The sequence below is a fragment of the Montipora foliosa genome, chromosome 5, assembly GCF_036669935.1.
Source record: "Montipora foliosa isolate CH-2021 chromosome 5, ASM3666993v2, whole genome shotgun sequence".
NCBI classification, from domain to species: domain Eukaryota; kingdom Metazoa; phylum Cnidaria; class Anthozoa; order Scleractinia; family Acroporidae; genus Montipora; species Montipora foliosa.
Window position 1 is genome coordinate 23182628 of NC_090873.1, and position 17500 is coordinate 23200127.

A 17500-nucleotide genomic window follows, 5' to 3' on the forward strand; every position below is an offset into this window, starting at 1 on the left:
CAGTTGTTCGAAGGTGTAATAGCTGTTAAGTTTTATTTCTCAGTTATCGAGTTCCATAAGTATAAAACTTAAAAATGGATTGCTTTAAAATCAGAAAAGAACCAATTCACCGTTGCTGTTGAGAAAAGTGTATGTCAGGCAAAACAAGTTGCATCTTGGTAGCCTGAAAGTTAAGACATAATTTGCCTGTGTTTAAATTAACTTGAAATAAAGAGAATAAAGAAATAATTTTCCATTTTTTAATTGCATGATGCTGGCCGTTGCAAACCGTGTTTTAGAAAATATTTCAAATTGATTTATTGTGCCTCTGGACTATTTTTACGCTTCACTCAAAATTAATTTAAAGTAATTTGAGATATTTGTCGTCATAAAAACTTTATGAAGAAGTCGGCCCAACAAATGTGTCGAGATTAACACCTCTCTCTCCCTTTATCTCTCGCTCTGCTTTTTTAGTGTGAGTCTTGTTACAACTCCCATTGAGATTTAGGTAATTTTTTTTTTACCTAAACAGCGGGGACCCACATTCCTGACCCAAGTTAAGCTCCTCATGTTGTCGATACGGATTGTCAGATGCTAGCTAGTTTGTCATTTCAGTGGAAATAAACACGTGCAATTTATTCCTCTCTTTTGTTCGTAGTAGAGCAAGTTTGGACATCATCAACATTGCATTTTACGAAGCAAAATAGGACTTGCATGATTTTTGAGACCTGAAATATTTAGGCGGCTTTAACAGGATATCAGCGCACGAGTTCTGCGATTTATCAAAGCGATCATAACTGAGCCATGAATAAGCCACAGCTCTTTAGTGACTATAAAGAGTATTAAATTTGATTTTGATTTAAGGCAAACGTGAACAAACTGCAATAAAACAAGGTGTTCTTAGGAAATGTCCTAGTCAATAACCGAAATCAAGATCATTTGATGATTTGCTTCCGTTTTCTTACTCTTCCAAAAAAAAAAAATGGAATTCATTCAAGTCAACAAAACTTGTCATCATGTGCAAATATCTCAACCTCAATTTTCATGAAAGATTTCCTAATACTAATCTGTACAGTGACCGTTTAGGAGAATGTGAGTATTGAACAGAGGGCATAAAATTAAGGCTGGTTTTCACTAGCGTCGGAGTCGTAGTCGGAAGAGCTCTTATGACCTAGTAAAAACCTAGTAAAACCTAGTAAAGATCGGACTCTTAATAAGCGGAGTCATAAGCTCGACGGAACCGAAGTCGGAAGAATTAGAACGTTCTCATTTTCTTCCGACTCCGCTTATGACTCTGTCACTTATGATTCAGGGAAAACTGTAGATTGTTGGAGTCGCGAGCAGAAGCGGAAGAACCAACCAATCGCAATGCTTGGAATCGAGCATTGTGATTGGCTTATCCCCCCCCCCCCCCCCCCCCTAGAGAAAACGAAGCTTGCAAAGAGCTGAAACTTTCTTTTTTTCAGGTTCGAGAAAATTGCCTTTCTTTGTTCAATGCAAACTGTCAACTGTTATAGTTTTTCATTTTAGTTTACGATGATTCAGGCAATTAATTCCTTTCTTTTGTCTGTAATAGAACAATTTTAGGCGTTATTAATTTTGTGAAAAAAATTGCTTTTGAAGAAGCAAGATTGGAATGGCTCATTTTTTCCCTCTTTGCTTTTGTGGTATATCTTTAACGCCCATTATACTTTTTATCCAAGCCATTCCTAGTAAATGAGAAGCCAGTGTAGTAACTCGAGGTACACACATTTAAATACGTGCCTCTTTGTAAACTGCTGTCTTAAAGTCGGTCAAATTTGACAAGAGACAATTTCAAATGTTTTGTGACATCCGTCACTTAAATTGGCGAAAGTAGGAAAAAAGCAGAAGAAATGAAACTTTAGTCAAATGAGATTGTTAAATGCAGCTTACAAGCAAGGTCTACCTGATAATTACCATTGCGATTTACCAACTCAATCAATCTGTTTAATGAAGATCTCCCACAGAGTTCTACAAAATTTGTATTCTGACCGTTTAGGAGCTGAGAATCTTCTTATCGAACGAGAAGAAAAAAGTCGGCCAAATGACAAGTGACATAGCAAGCAAATATTCGCTCCATTTGAGTTTCATAAGTCAGTTGTGAAAGAGAAGGAGTATAGAGAGGATGTATGACGGTTATTAACTCTTCAGTTTGGTTCTGGTTAGACGCTGGATCTCGAAGTGGAAAACCGAAGAAGTTACAAAAAAAAAAAGCAAAACAAAACATTAAATTGATCTCTTCGCGACGTTTCTACACGGGCTCAAAACGGAAATCATGTCGGTTAACGAAACGGATTTGAACAGTTTTCGAGACTTTAAAAAGTATACGATCGAGCGAGTACACGTGGTTTTTGCTGTTCTGTATTCGTTGCTGTTAATTGTCGGGTTTACAGGAAACTGTCTCGTTATAACTGTGGTTCGCAAAACAAAAAGTATGCACACGACCACAAATATTCTTCTCGTCAACTTAGCTGTCAGCGATATTGTCATTCTACTTTGGTGCCCAAGAACCTACAGCTTTGTTTTTTACCCCATACATCCTTCAGGAAAAACTGGCGATTATATTTGCAAAATGTTCACAGGCAATGCTATCATAACTGTGGCAATAGCCAGCTCTGTCCTAACACTCTCCGTTCTGGCCATAGAACGCTACCACGCACTGATGAAGCCCATGAGGACGGAACTTCGACTAACCATTGAACATGTTAAATACGTTGTCTTTTTTATTTGGATCGGAGCGATCTCAATAAGCTTTCCGAATTTTTCAGAAAGCAAGTACAGTCAACGATATGGAAGGTGCGTATGTCCATTCAGTTTGGAGTTAGCTTCTTCACTTCGCACTCATGTTATTTGTACTGTTGTATTTTGGGGTTTCGTACCGTTTGTCGTTTTTGCGTACTGTTATTTCCAGATCATCCGAGGGTTGTTTTTAGGCCACACTGTCTGTGCGGAGGCGCCGTCGGGCAATGGAGATGATCGTACCAAACAGCGGCTAGCTAAACTCTTAATAAGCGTAACAGTTGCGTTTTACGTTTGTTTTATTCCGTACTGCGCCTTTTTTCTATACATCGCGCTGGAACACCGCCGCAAACTTATCTCTAACCAGGAAACGCTGTCTCTTCTCTTACGTGTGTTTGAGTTTTTGATGTACTGCAGTTCCTGCTTAAACCCAGTTCTTTACGCGTTCCGCAGCTCAAATTACCGGGATGGTTTCAAGGCAGTTTTCACCAAACACACTGCCATCCACTCCAGTAGATTCGCATCTGTACATGTTGTGCGCAACCGCGACAATCCTGAATCTGGATTAGATGTTTAAGACTTGCGAAGTATTTATTAATTCGAAGTTAGTTTGTTTCATTTGAAGGTATGATCATGCATGACAGCCTCTTCAACAAAAAAAGACACGAAGGATTTTTTAGATTGGTCAATATTTCCTACCCACGTACCCGCACAAAAGAAGAACTTCAATTGTAAAGCACCTAGAGCTTATTTGCCTTCCAACCGATACACAGGAAACAAGACATAATTTTGTTTATTATTGGGTATTTGAGAGAATGTTTAACACATATTAAATGAAAGGTGTTACAATTGAACCCACTGGGAACTTGGAAAAATCCGAGCCCCAGATGGGATTCGAACCCGCGATTCGTGGGTTCGAATCCCATCTGGGGCTCGGATTTTTCCGAGTTCCCAGTGGGTTCAATTGTAACACTTTTCATTTAATATGTATTGGGTATTTAAAAGTTTTTTGCTTTTTCTTTTCTTTTTCTGTTTTTTTTATGAGTTTTTGTTAATTTCGTATCACGGTAGGTCATTAAATTGTACAAATTTATGTGTAAAGAAGGTTTTAGTTTGCATTTAGTGGGCTAACATCACTGGCACCGAGATTTCTTTATCAACGGTGATGAATTTATGTAACTTTCTACTTTCTATGTTTCAATCCGGCTTCAGTTGAGTTTGACTGTGAAAACGTTCAACATAAATCATGATAGTGACAAATTATTAATATTCCTTCCCCAATATATTTAATCAGTGAAACTAAAGTGGGCCGGCATTTGAAGCTTTCAATTAAAGCGGAAGGAAAAATCGTAGAAGGCGTTTATCATCCAACAGGCATTTCAATTATATAGTTCTTCATCGGACTCCTGCATCAACGCTTCTTGCCTTATTGTACGTTTGACAACAATTTCAATTGCTGGGTTTAGTTCAGAGCGATAGTGTCTTAAGCAAAGAGCCTAACAAAAAATACTGGATATTTTAAACTCCACGATGTTACTAAAGGTGTATGCACGATTTTGTCAATAGCCAGTAGAGCAGGCGGTCTAAAGCTCGTAATGAGCCGCCATTTTGAAAGCACACAGCCGGTAGAGGATTGAGACGTTCATACTGTCCACCTCTCACTGAGTGCAGTTTTTTTGACTGGCCTCAGGCCTGTGTTAGTCTTGCTATCCAAGATGTCGACCAATAGTTCTTACTAAAACAAAAGTACGCCTGCTTTGCAGGCTATAGTGTCTATAAATATGGGTTATTGACCAAGCGTGAGGTTAAGATGGCTGGATATTGGCCAAGTTCGTCTCGCTCCATAAACACGCAAAAAAAGAACGAGGCCAATATCCAGCCATCTTGACAGAACAAGCTCGGTCAATAAAGGATTTATTATATGACTTAAAACACCAAAAAATGATCTTTGATCTCGCGGGAGCAAGCGACAAATCCCGTGTGGGCGAGATAGCTCCATCTTGCCCTTTCGGGTAGCCAATCACAGCGCGGGATTTGGTTCATCTTGTCCGCTCACGGAGCTAGTCACGTAATAAATGTAAATAACACTCGCGTTAACGTTTGTTGTCCACTTAGAGATAGAAAAAATAATGCTGAGTGGGAATTATGGGATCTAGGTTCTTATTCATGGATTGAAAATAGTGGGCTGGGAGAGGATTAGTCTTCAACCTTTGGTTTGAAGGAAACATGGGTAAATGGGACACTGACATGTCAAGATATTTTTAGGGAACTAGTTTAAAACACAGCGAATTTTAACGCTTATTACTAATAATTAGTATTTTGGATCAGATTAATATATTTCTTCTTAACTTTTAATTCACTCAGAGTTAGGTGTCCCCAATTAGTTTACGTATATGTAAGCTAGATCTACCTGACATATTAATAAAGTTATTGATCGATTGATTGATTGATTGATTGATGGAAGTGAGGAAGCTGAGGAAGTCTTTTGTGTAAGCTCGGAGGTGATGTAACCTGCCATCACAGATAATGTTTGCCTGACGTCTGTGTTCGCAGGGTAGAAATGGTGGTGTTGCGTGTGAATGGAACATAAGCCCCCAGAGGCAACAGCCGAGAAGAACGACCTCTGGGCAGTTTGGAAGCATTCGTAGTAAGGTCAATTTCTCTAATCGGCTATTTCTAGTATTTGAAATTTTTGAGATGGCACGGACGGAAGAACTATGATTGAAGAAGAAGTCTATGATTGAAGGACTTCCTTCTTCGTGGCGCCAACGGGAAAGAATTGCATTATATTCTATGAAGACGATAATGACATTGAAATTATATAGTCAGTGAGCAGGCTGACTTGTTTGGGACATCGAACGAGTGATTTGGCGGCGGAGCTACCAGCAGGCGAGATGAATGGGGCCAGACTCGCTCCCTGGCGGCTCCACCTCCAAATTACTCCCTCGATGCCCCAAACAAGTCAGCCTGCTTGCAAGCAAACATTGATAAGGGTATATTTGTTCACGAGGGATTTCTTTGGGTGAGTTTCTTCAAATTTTTCCACTTCGCAACATGGTGGCTTAAAATCTGATTTTAAAGTGCAACTAAACTCAAATATTTTTTTGTCCCTAATATAAATCTCCCATCCAAAGCAAACATATGTCACCATTGTCACCCAGAATGTCGCTTTTTCTGTGCCGTGCAAGCTACGCAAACTTGGAAGAACAAGCAGTAATTTAATTGGACCCACGACCATGATGTGGGAGGCCTGGGTCTATTCTCGATTTTACGTCACAAACTGCTTTGCATTCCTGTTTCAAGGAAATTTTGTGGGCCAAATTACTGCTAGTTTTGATAACTTTGCGCGTCTTGCCCGGCAGATAAAAGATGCCCGAAAGAGTTTGAGGTAAAAATGGCAAAACATGTTTACTTTTGGTGGGAAATTTAATATAGTAGACGAAAAATATTTGAGCCGTTTAGGTTAACTTTAAGTTTGTCAAAACTTCTGCAATCAGGCAGAAAGTTTATTCCATCGGCCCAGGCTGACAAAACGTTTCCTTGGAGCTAGAAGCTGAATTTGGACGTATAACTGAATGCATCGTTAGAGCGATTTTCAATTGAGTATCGACAGTAATTAGCGAATTACTTTGGTTTATGATTACTTCACTCAGTGATTGGTTTAAATTTTTCGCGCCACTTTTTCAACCAATCCGAAGTGACACCAAAACCAATCGTGGCTCGCGCGTGCACACTTTCCCGCGCTTTGTGTCGGCTACGAGTAATTACTTCGAATTTGGATTGGTTTGCTGGATTGTCTCCGTCCTTTTTTTGGCGAAAGCAATTACTTTGGTCTCATTTGAAAACCGCTCTACCTTCTTTTTAAATTAATTGGGACCATATAAGAACACCTACGAACTTTGGGTCCCCCTGATGAAGACACTGTAACTTTTTAAGCAATATTAAAAATATTGATCAAAACCAGAGTATCATCAAGCCATGTCTTATAATTACTGTCAACCTGGTTGCAATGTGAACCCGAACTTTCGTTGGAGGTAATCTTTGTACCACATCAGCTGGCCCCAGTTGTTCAAACAATGAATAGCGCTATCCACCAGATAAATCACTCTCCAGTGGATAAGAAATAGCGAAATCAATTGCACAATCCAATGGATAGTGATTTATCCTGTGGATAGCGATATCCATCTTTTGAACAACTGGGGCCAGATGTGTTGCATTGATCAAAAAAGGAGCAAAATTTTGTCTCGTGGAGAGTAATCGAGAGTAATCGCAAGATCGTAGGTTCGACTCCTGCAAAGGAGAACTCGGATTCATTTCGTGAGTCAGTATCGAATAAGAAATAAGCCCTCTTGGCCACTTTAAGCCACTTTTGGTCTCCTGCTAAATTGAGCGAAAGCGCGCTCACCCAAGCTGATGATGCAAGGTAAGGGTGTGCAATGCATAACTGTAGTGGACTTCGCACTTTGTTTCTAATTATAAAACAGCTGAAAAATTTAGGTCTTTTCAACGGGATTTAAACTCATGACCTTTGCGATGCCGGTGCAATGTTCTACCAACTGAACTATGAAGCCACTCACTGAAGGACTTATGAATAAAGCGACATTTGGGTAAATTGTCTAGCAAAGTGCGAGGATCACTTGTCTCTTTCGTCTAATATATAGAGTTAGCCAAGCCTAAAAGCGGAGCTCCCGGGTTATTTATTCTTACTGGCCTTACTTAAACAATGAATTAACGATTTTTTTTGTTCAGCCTTGGCGAAGAGCAATCAAATAAAGAAAACCAAACAAAACAAAACAATCTAAAACGAATTCTTTCGTTTCTGCTCTTCTTTCATAGGTAGTCCAGGCATCATGCGACTTTTGATATCAGATTCAAAATTAAAAATCTTCTAAATCTATGGCAACAAATGCAATACAGAGCAAGATGCATCTCTAAAACAATTAAAACTGATGATGTTAGATCCAAACGCCTGCTCATTAGCGGGGTTGCATTTCTCTCTTAGGGATGCAGTTGTCAGTCTTTTAATTAGGAATTTAATTCTTAATTTATTCGTTTTCTTAGAGGTATTTAAGGCTTAATTTAGTCATTTCTAGGGTTCTCGATCAGTCATTTTCGCTTGTGAGTAGTTCTTGTAGTTTCGCTTTCTGCAGTTTGTTACTTTCTTCGCTTCAAGCAGTCAATATTCAGTTACCAGTCCTAACAAATGTCAGTGTATCTTTTCGTCGAGTTTCTGTTTACGATTAGTTCATTTTACTAAGTAATTTTTGTATCTGTTTGTTTTCTAGTCTTAACCGCTTTTCGCTTTCACCGCATGGGTTGAGTTCGCGCCGTCATAGGCAGTTGAATGAAGAATAAAGCGTGTTTGAATTTTTATCGCTGGAGTTTTGTAGTCGTAAGAAGATCACATCGTTAAGAATTTGTCCTGAGTTTGCCGAGATTTGATGGCGGCGAAAGAAGATGGTCCCGGTGGTGGTGATGTTGTCTTTCGCGCTGCTAGCTCGGCACTAGATCAAGTTATTTCACTCGAAGACCTTCGGCGGCTGAAGAATTCCAGATCTGGATATCTCTCCGTAGTTACAATTAAAAGGAATGAAATTCAAGTGTTGCTGTCCCGCGAAGGGAACGCCTCTCGCGTTAAAGAGAAAATGTCAGAGTTTGTCGCTGCATTCGCTGCTTTCTAGGAAGCTCATGTTGTATATATGTCGTACCTGTCTGACGAGTCGAGCATTTTGAGGTGCCATGAATCTTTCGAACGTGAGTCTGTTCGAAAGGATGACTTTATCCACGAAGTTCAAGGTTGGATTAAAAGAACTGAGGAAGTGGCGCGTTTAGACTCTCAGTTGCAACCAGAAGACTCTGCAAGTCAGATCGTGTCGAGAACCTCAGCCTCCAGACTTTCTAGTAGAAAATCTCATCGTTCTTCTCGCAGTGGTTCGCGTGGAAGTAATGTATCTTCACTGTCCGTGGCCAGAGCTAAAGAAGTTGCACGTGTAGCAGAGTTAAAAGCGGAAGAGGCGGTTCTTCAGAAGAGACAGCTACTAGAGAAACAGAAGTTTCACCTTTAACTGGAAGAAGAACGCTTAAGAAGAAGAGTGGCACCATCCCCCCTTGCCTATTAACAACGAAAGGGCTATTTCAAAGTCCTCCGAAGTGCTTTCTTCGCCAAGCGAAAGGGCTTTTCACGAAATGTTAGGACTCCATCAGCAACAGAACGCTCTGCAACAGCAACAAAATAAAATTGTGGAGATGCTGGCAATACAACAGAAGAAAAGTTCTCTCCCTCAGCCTCGTGTCCCTATCTTCAACGGAGACCCTATGGAAAATGAACCCTTCGTAAGAGCGTTTGAGAGTATAATCGAGTCCAAGACGTCAAGCAGTAGCGAAAGGCTCTATTACCTTGAGCAGTTTACTAGTGGAGATGTGAGAGAGCTCGTGCGATCGTGCCATTATCTCCCACCCGAAAATGGTTATCAAGAAGCTCAACGACTGATCAGGAAGAAGTTCGGTGATAATTACCACGTTGTAGCTGCATATGAAACCAAGGCATTGAATTTGCCCGATGTGAAAGTAGAGGATGGCCAAGCCCTAAGTCGATTTGCCATTTTCCTAATGAGGTGCAAGAATGCCATGGAGAGTAGTAGGAACCTAACCAAGCTTGAACAACCCGAAACCATTAAGAAGTTATCTCTGAAGTTGCCGTTCAGTTTAAGAGTAAGATGGCGGCGCTTGGTAGATGAAATCATGGAGGATCAAGGAAGGGCTATCCGGTTTAATGACCTCGCTGAGTTTGTCGACCATGAAGCTCGCGTAGCGACCAACCCTCTCTTCGGGAAGATTGTCGAAGACTCTAGGCCTAGACCCGATACACGTCGAGGTCTCTTGAATAAAGGATCCCACGAGAAAACGAAAGAAAGACGTAGTTTTGCTTCGCATGTTAACAATTGCCTGACCTCACCTGCCACCAGGGAATTGCCAAGTTCAGACTTACCTACAGTAGAAGAAGTCTCTTGCCTTTATTGCAACGATCATCACGCCCTGGAGAGCTGCAAATCTCTTAGGAGTCGCCCCTAGGGGGAACGAATCGAGTTTATAAAGTCTAAGCGTCTTTGCTTCGTTTGTTTGTCCACTGAGCACATAGCAAGGAATTGTCCGAAGCGGAAAACGTGTGCAATTGTCAATTGCACACGAAAACATCCAACAGTTCTCCACACGAATTCTGTTGCACGTTGCCCAGAAGCTAACAATGCCACAGCAAGTACTTCGTCTCGCGAGGAGGTTCTGCGTGTTCAAAGTGCTATGGTCAATACAGGCGGAAGAATTAGTCCCTTTGTTGGGACAGACACCTCGAGGACAGCTATGGCCATTGTTCCAGTTAAAGTATGGCCTAAAGGAAATAGGACACCTGTAATCACTTACGCCTTCTTGGATAGCGGCAGTTCTTCCACGTTTTGTACTGAAGCCCTAATGAGACAATTAGGAGTAAATGGCCAAAGAACTTTGATTTCTTTAACAACGTTGGACAGAAAGAACAGCCTCATTGACAGTTTCGTTCTGCAAGATCTGGCTATTTCCGACCTGGAGGAGAACGTGTTTGTCAAATTGCCTCCCTTGTACACAAGACCCGAGATTCCCGTATCAAAGGAGGATATCCCAAACCAGGTTGATGTTGACAAATGGCCACATTTGAGTGGAGTGTATTTGCCGGATGTAGAAGCAGAAGTCGGCCTCCTAATAGCCAGTGACGTCCCGCAGATCCTCGATCCTCTAGAAGTGAGGCATTGTCAAGATGGCGGCCCTTACGCGTCCCGTACAATTGTAGGTTGGGTTGTGAATGGTCCCTTAGGGTGTCGTAGCCACCGCTCACGCATATCCAGTTTCTTTTCTAAGGCTGATCACGATCTCAACCAGATGCTGAAGGACTACTACAATGGTGATTTCCCCGAATCCAGTGCAGATGATAAACCTGAGATGTCCCAAGAGGAGCTGCGTTTCTTAAGGATGCTAAATAGTACGGCAGTTCTGAAAGAAGGTCATTACGAGATGGCTTTGCCATTCAGAGATCGTGAAGTCGCGGTGCCGAACAATTGGGTACAAGCTGAACAGCGAGTGCTATGGCTGAAGCGGAAGCTCCATGGTAACAAGAACCTGTATGCTGACTGCAAGGTCTTTATGGCTGAGATTCTAGAGAAGGGCTACGCCCGTAAAGTTCCCATGCACACGCAAGCGTTAAACTGTGTAAAGTGGTAGATCCCGCACCACAGCATCTACCATCCTCGCAAGCCTAGTAAAATACGAGTCGTTTTCGACTGTTCTGCGAAGTTTCAGGGAAAGTCGCGCAATGATCTATTGCTCAAGGGCCCAGACTTAACGAACACGTTGTTCGGTGTATTGATGAGGTTTGGCCAAGAAAGGGTAGCAATCAGTAAGTTTAATCACATAAGTGATACTCTAAAGGAGTTGCACTGGTTACTGGTGGAGCAAAGAATAATCTTAAAGATTAATCTTATTAGTTTTAAGATACTTAACAATTTAGCTCCTGATTATTTGGTTGACCTAATCCATGTTTATGAACCTGCGAGGTACCTTCGTTCAGCTTCAGACAAGTGGCGTCTTGTCATTGAACCCTATAGCTTAAAGACATACGGTTTAAGGGCTTTTTCAGTCATTGCCCCTATACTCTGGAACGATTTGCCTATTGACATCAGATCAATTGATGATGTAAATAAGTTTAAATCTAAATTGAAGACCTTTCTGTTTAAGCGAGTTTATGAATTATCTTAGTATTCTCTGTAATTTGGTGATTATGTATTTTATATGTAATGATTTTAGGATTTTTATTTTTTAACCCTTGAAGCATTGTAAAGCGCTTAGCACTGAAAAGTATAGGCGCTATATAAATATTTATTTATTATTATTATTTATTATGGCGGATATTGAAGCGATGTTTTACCAGGTTAGAGTAGCCGAAGAAGACCGAACCTTTCTCCGTTTCCTGTGGTTGCCTGAGGGTAACCTGGACGAAAATCTCGAAGAGTATCAGATGGTTGTGCATTTGTTGGGAGCAGATTCATCTCCAGCATGTTCCAACTTTGCCCTGCGAAAGACGGCAGAGGACAACAGCGACCACTTTCCAAGGGAAGTTGTAAGCTCGGTTAACAAGAACTTTTATGTAGACGATTGCCTGAAATCTTTACCATCAACTGAAGAAGCTTTACAACACGCAAGTGATTTGAAATGTTTGCTGTCAAGAGGTGGATTTCATCTGACCAAATGGGTTAGTAATAGTCGCAGAGTCCTTGATGCCATCCCTGAAGCCGAGCGCGCCAAAGAAGTAAAGAACTTGGGCCTTAGTAAAGAAAATCTACCATTCGAAAGAGCCCTTGGAGTTCGATGGTGCACAGAAACGGATACTTTTGGGTTCAAGATAGACCTGAAACATCGTCCACCCACACGAAGAAGTATCCTTTCGGTTGTGAGTTCAGTTTATGATCCTCTTGATCTCGCTGCACCGTTCGTGTTGCCAGCCAAACGCTTGCTTCAAGATTTATGCCGGGAGAAGCTAGGATGGGATGATGCGATCCCCTCAAAGTACGAGGTTTCTGGGGAAAAATGGTTGGCAGATTTACCCAAATTGTCTAAATTATCTGTCGAACGCTGCCTGAAGCCAGATGGTTTTGGTGTCATTACGTCCAGTCAGCTACATCATTTTGCTGATGCATCTGAAATCGGTTATGGGTCAGTGTGGCCATTCTGGAAGAAAGCATGTTTTGTCCCTCATCCGCGAAAGATTTTGGATAACTCGGGGAAGTTCAGCCGTAAAGAGTGTTCTCGCAAAGTGCGTCATATGCCGACGTTCACAAGCATCTCTTTGTCGACAGAAAATGGCTGACTTGCCAGAAGATCGCGTTCGACCTGACAGACCCGTTCACGTCAGTTGGCTTAGATTTCTTTGGTCCCTTCCAAGTTCGTCGTGGTCGTAGTCTCGTTAAGAGATACGGTGTAATTTTCACCTGCTTAGCTATCCGCGCTGTGCATATAGAAGTTGCTTTCAGCCTCGACACGGACTCCTTTCTGTTGGCTCTTCGAAGATTTATTGCGAGAAGAGGTCAAGTAAGGGAAATCTATTCAGACAATGGCACCAATTTCACAAGTGGTGAGCGAGAGCTCCGCGATGCTATTTCAGAGTGGAACCAAGAGAAAATCCACAATTCTCTTTTCCAGAAAAATATCAAGTGGACCTTCAGCCCCCCTTACGGTTCCCATTTTGGAGGTATCTGGGAAAGATGCATACGAACCATCAGGAAGATTCTTCGGTCCTTACTGAGGGAACAAATAACGGATGATGAAAGTCTACCCACGGTAATATGCGAGGTCGAGAGCATCCTTAACAGTCGACCCATCTCGGCCGTATCCAGCGACCCCTGCGACTTGGAGGCCTTGACTCCTAATCATTTGCTTTTACTAAAATCTGAAGCCCCCTTGCTTCCTGGTCTATTCCAGCACAAAGATCTACTTTCAAGACGCCGTTGGAGGCAAGTGCAGTATCTCGCGGATGTGTTTTGGAGAAGATGGTGCAAGGAATTTCTTCCCCTTTTACAGATTCGTCAAAAATGGGTTCGTCCTCTTTCACACCGTAATTCGTGGCCTTTAGGGAAAATCGTTGAGGTGTTCCCCGACAAGAGAGGATTTGTTCGCCGTGCGAAAGTGAGCATGAAATCAGGTGTTTTTGAAAGACCTATTGATAAACTCTGCCTTCTGGTTGAAGGAGACGAATGAAGTGATCCAAGATGCCAATTTTGAACCTTGTTTGACTTAAGACTCAATTTCCAGATTGAAAACGTTGTTTTAAATTTCTAGTTCAATATTTTCCGCCGGGGATAAGTTTCTTAGTGTGCACTTAGTATAATGCAAAACTGTACTTAACGCTCCTATGGACTGGCACGCGTAGTTTCTGTTTAGATCTGTTTCATGTAAGTGACTCGACTTAAGCTGTCTCACACTTAGGAGCCGGTGATAGATCCAAACGCCTGCTCATTAGCGGGGTTGCATTCCTCTCTTAGGAATGCAGTTGTCAGTCTTTTTAATCAGGAATTTAGTGCTTAATTTATTCGTTCTCTTAGAGGTATTTAAGGCTTAATTTAGTCATTTCTAGGGTTCTCGATCAGTCATTTTCGCTTGTGAGTAGTTCTTGTAGTTTCGCTTTCTGCAGTGTGTTACTTTCTTCGCTTCAAGCAGTCAATATTCAGTTACCAGCTCCTAACAAATGTAAGTGTATCTTTTCGTCGAGTTTCTGTTTACGATTAGTTCATTTTACTAAGTAATTTATGTATCTGTTTGTTTTCTAGTCATAACCGCTTTTCGCTTTCACCGCATGGGTTGAGTTCGCACCGTCATAGGCAGTTGAATAAAGACTAAAGCGTGTTTGAATTTTTATCGCTGGAGTTTTGTAGTCGTAAGAAGATCACACTGGTGACCAGTACTGCCTGATGTCCTTGCATCAACTTGAGGTGGCTATATTTCTCCATTTCCTCTTCAGTTCAAACTTTTCCACAGTTCTGTTTCTTCCAAAGAGCTTAGCATATTTTCTCTTTTTCTTGATAGCTTCTTTCCATTCCTGAGTCATGAAAGGAACATCTTTTTTATCTAACTTTCATTTGCTTCTTTGGAAGATGCTTGTCTAGTGTTTTTTGAAATAGCGTCTTGCAGATGAAATCTTTGTCATTTATATCATCGAAAAATTTCACAGACGTGCGAAGGAGCTGTTTCAAGTCTTCATTTAACTTTTTCACATCCAGTGTATTTGTACTTCGAAAAGTAATGATTTTGCTTTGGTGTTGGTGGACTGTTCTCTCATCAGGCCATAGACCAGGATCGCTATTAATTTTTCTGGAAAAACCACTCCGTTTTGTTCGAACAAGTCTGGGTTGTTTGTTAGAATAGCATCTATCAATGTCCCTGTTGAGTTTGTATGAAAAAATGTGGGTAGGATCAATGATTAAACATTCAAGTCCGTGCACCTCTTCCAGATCTGTCAAAATCTTACTGGTATATTCCCTCTGATTGGGCTACATTCTATCAAGATACAGGTCACCAGTAAATCCAGTTAATGTGAGATTCTCTTTCCTTGATAATTTGGTATAACCCTATACTTTAATGCTAAAAAGGATGTATCTCAGAACTGAATGATTTGTGGCCGCCATCTTTGCCAGTACCAATCCCCAATATTTTAACATGTATTACAGGTAGAGTATGTAAGAGAAACGAATTTTGATAGAGAGAGGGTGTGTGTGTGTCTCAAGAGAGCACAGTAAACCAGTTATTTTGAGGCTTTAGAGCCCTAGAGTGGATAAAAAGTGACAGATGGTTCCAAAAGTACAAACGAAAATATTCATCCCAGTAAGGGAATGTAAATTTGCTGAAAAGCGGTACTAAAGACAGCGTAGAAGTGTTGGTCTGTCATTTACCTTATTTTGAAGTCTTACAACATAAATAGGATCATAACAAGTATATATCCCCACAGCATAGAAACATATGTGAAATGAGACTAGAAAAAAGAGTAATACATATCAACTATAACTAATATCATTTATTATTACTTCATTCATGTGGACAATTCACACGTACGTGTAGAAATTTCTCGACTATTAAACAATAATTATTGCGTTTGATCAAATGTACGTGCAAATTTTCCACATTAATAAATATTGTTGTAACGTTGCTTCCAATTGGCTCACAAATGTTGACATTCACTATGGCTAGTACATGTGCACTACCGTAATACTCTCCCTCTGAAGGAAAAAGTTTAACTTTTGTCTTGACTGGAAAAATCATGCATATAGTTTTACCCTGGCTCAATGTAAGTTTACTTGCACATAACCAGTCATATTCATTAGAACGTTTGGTATTACCCTGACAAAGTAAATTATCAAGGTCTTTGCCAAATGCAGTTAATGAGCGTGGTAACAGCAAAAAGATGTACTTTAAATAGTTTGTTTCACACTGGTACGATCATTTTCCCAATAATACCAGAGAGTTAATACAAGAGAGCAACTTAAGTAAGCAGTTGCAAAAAAAAATCAGAACCTGGCTTCTTATCAGAAGAGCCTTGCAGATTCTTAGGATTTTAAAGAGCATAATTATTACTTGGTGTGGGACAGTTATTTGTTACAATCGTTCCAATCAACAAATTCTAAATTCTATCAAGATTTGAAGATTTTTTTGTTACAAGGAATAAATAGGCTTCTTTATTGCCATATTATTAGTACAAAGCAATACATCATAATTATTTTGTTTCTTTCAAATTGTTAAAAGTGGGGTTGCCTGTGAACTTAAGCCTAAGAGCTATATAAAAGTGCACTTCCACTATAAACAGAGCATTTTACATTTGTTTTACATTGGTTGAATGTTTTTTAATTTTATACAGTATTTGAAATATTGTAAAAATTAATAGTTTTACTCTAATTCTTAGTTTACAAGCAATATGTAAAAATCCTTTTTGATAGTCAAATATGTAGAGTTGACTACATGTAAATGTGAAAACGTTATTTGAAATGAGTGAATCATTCTTTTGCTGTCAAGTACACTCCATGAAATGAAAGTGGGAAAGATCAGCGCAGTTAGACGATGAAGTTAAGCAGTTCCCAGCAGGCTTGAAAAAATCCAGGCCCCAGTTGTTCGAAAGGTGGATAATGCTATCCACCGGATAAATTACTATCCAATGGATAGCGCAATTGAATTCGATATTACGTATCCACTGGATAGTGATTTATCCAGCGGATAGCGCTATCCATCGTTTGAACAACTGGGGCCAGGCTTCAAAAGGGCTCGAACCCATGACGACTTGATTTGTGCTGCACTGGGCTGCGAACTGAAGTATCAACTCCATTGGGAGGGTGCCAATTGGAAGGGATGACCTGACAGGATTTTCTTCCGGTCAGCAGTGGCTACAAGTGGCAATAATTATGGTCTCTTGGGTTTGGTGCACCATGTGCTCAAGAAGTACCTAGACCCATTGGAAGCTGGTTGAATGCGAGTTGAAGTTCTTGCTCAACGGTTGCTGGAAGCTGCTTTTAGTTGTTCATCTCAGTATGATCTCTTCTATTAATTATTATTGTTAATTCCTAATTTGCTTTTAATTTACTATTGTTAATTTAGGACACTGTGTCCCAAGAGTTGTAGTAGCAGAGAAAATAAGGAAATAAAATTCATATCCGTGGATTGGTTTCAACTCTAGAGAATGGGTTGCTCCTCTAACTGTGTAACCTCGTTCCCAGGATCTCTCCATTTGGAGAGGAGAAGAGAGACCCTGGAAATGATGTCGCAAACTGTGGTGATCATGAGGAGCTTAAGCCGACTCAGGAATTCTCGGCTGGACGTCTCCTGACGGTGTAGATATCCATCAACAGAGGCTAAAAACATAACACAAAAGGTGTTTCGTATTCAGAAAAGTGTTAAAGCATTCAGGATCGATCAGATTGTACTGTGAACTTACGTTAAGCAGAAAAAAAAGTTAATTTTTTATTGAATGACCATATTTAGGGGCGAGATGAATTTTGTGGGGAACACAAATCCATTTCAGTTCGTTTGCGCGCATCGACAGTGGCGGTTAGTGCTGGGACTCGGAACCATTTTTCGTTCTATAGGATTTATGGATTAACTCTCTCACCCGGGGAAAAATGGTACAGGTCGACGTCGTCTCTCGCCGACCAGCACAACTTCGACGCTCCTCGCCACTGGTGTGGTGGTGGTTTGTCTAAGGAAA

General features: G+C 40.7%; 3 protein-coding genes across 3 annotated transcripts; all 3 read left to right on the top strand.

The window, feature by feature from the left end:
• Positions 1–2170: 2170 nt before the first annotated feature.
• Positions 2171–3326, top strand: LOC138003056 (galanin receptor 2a-like). The gene has a single exon (XM_068849000.1). It carries the CDS (start codon positions 2276–2278, stop codon positions 3314–3316), a length of 1041 nt encoding a protein of 346 aa, XP_068705101.1. The 5' UTR covers positions 2171–2275; the 3' UTR covers positions 3317–3326.
• Positions 3327–8925: 5599 nt separating this feature from the next.
• On the top strand, positions 8926–9810 carry LOC138002482 (uncharacterized). The gene has a single exon (XM_068848518.1). It carries the CDS (start codon positions 8926–8928, stop codon positions 9808–9810), a length of 885 nt encoding a protein of 294 aa, XP_068704619.1.
• Positions 9811–11662: 1852 nt separating this feature from the next.
• Positions 11663–13515, top strand: LOC138002483 (uncharacterized). The gene is made up of 2 exons (XM_068848519.1): positions 11663–12474; positions 12618–13515. Exons 1-2 carry the CDS (start codon positions 11663–11665, stop codon positions 13513–13515), a joined length of 1710 nt encoding a protein of 569 aa, XP_068704620.1.
• The last annotated feature ends 3985 nt before the right edge of the window (positions 13516–17500 follow it).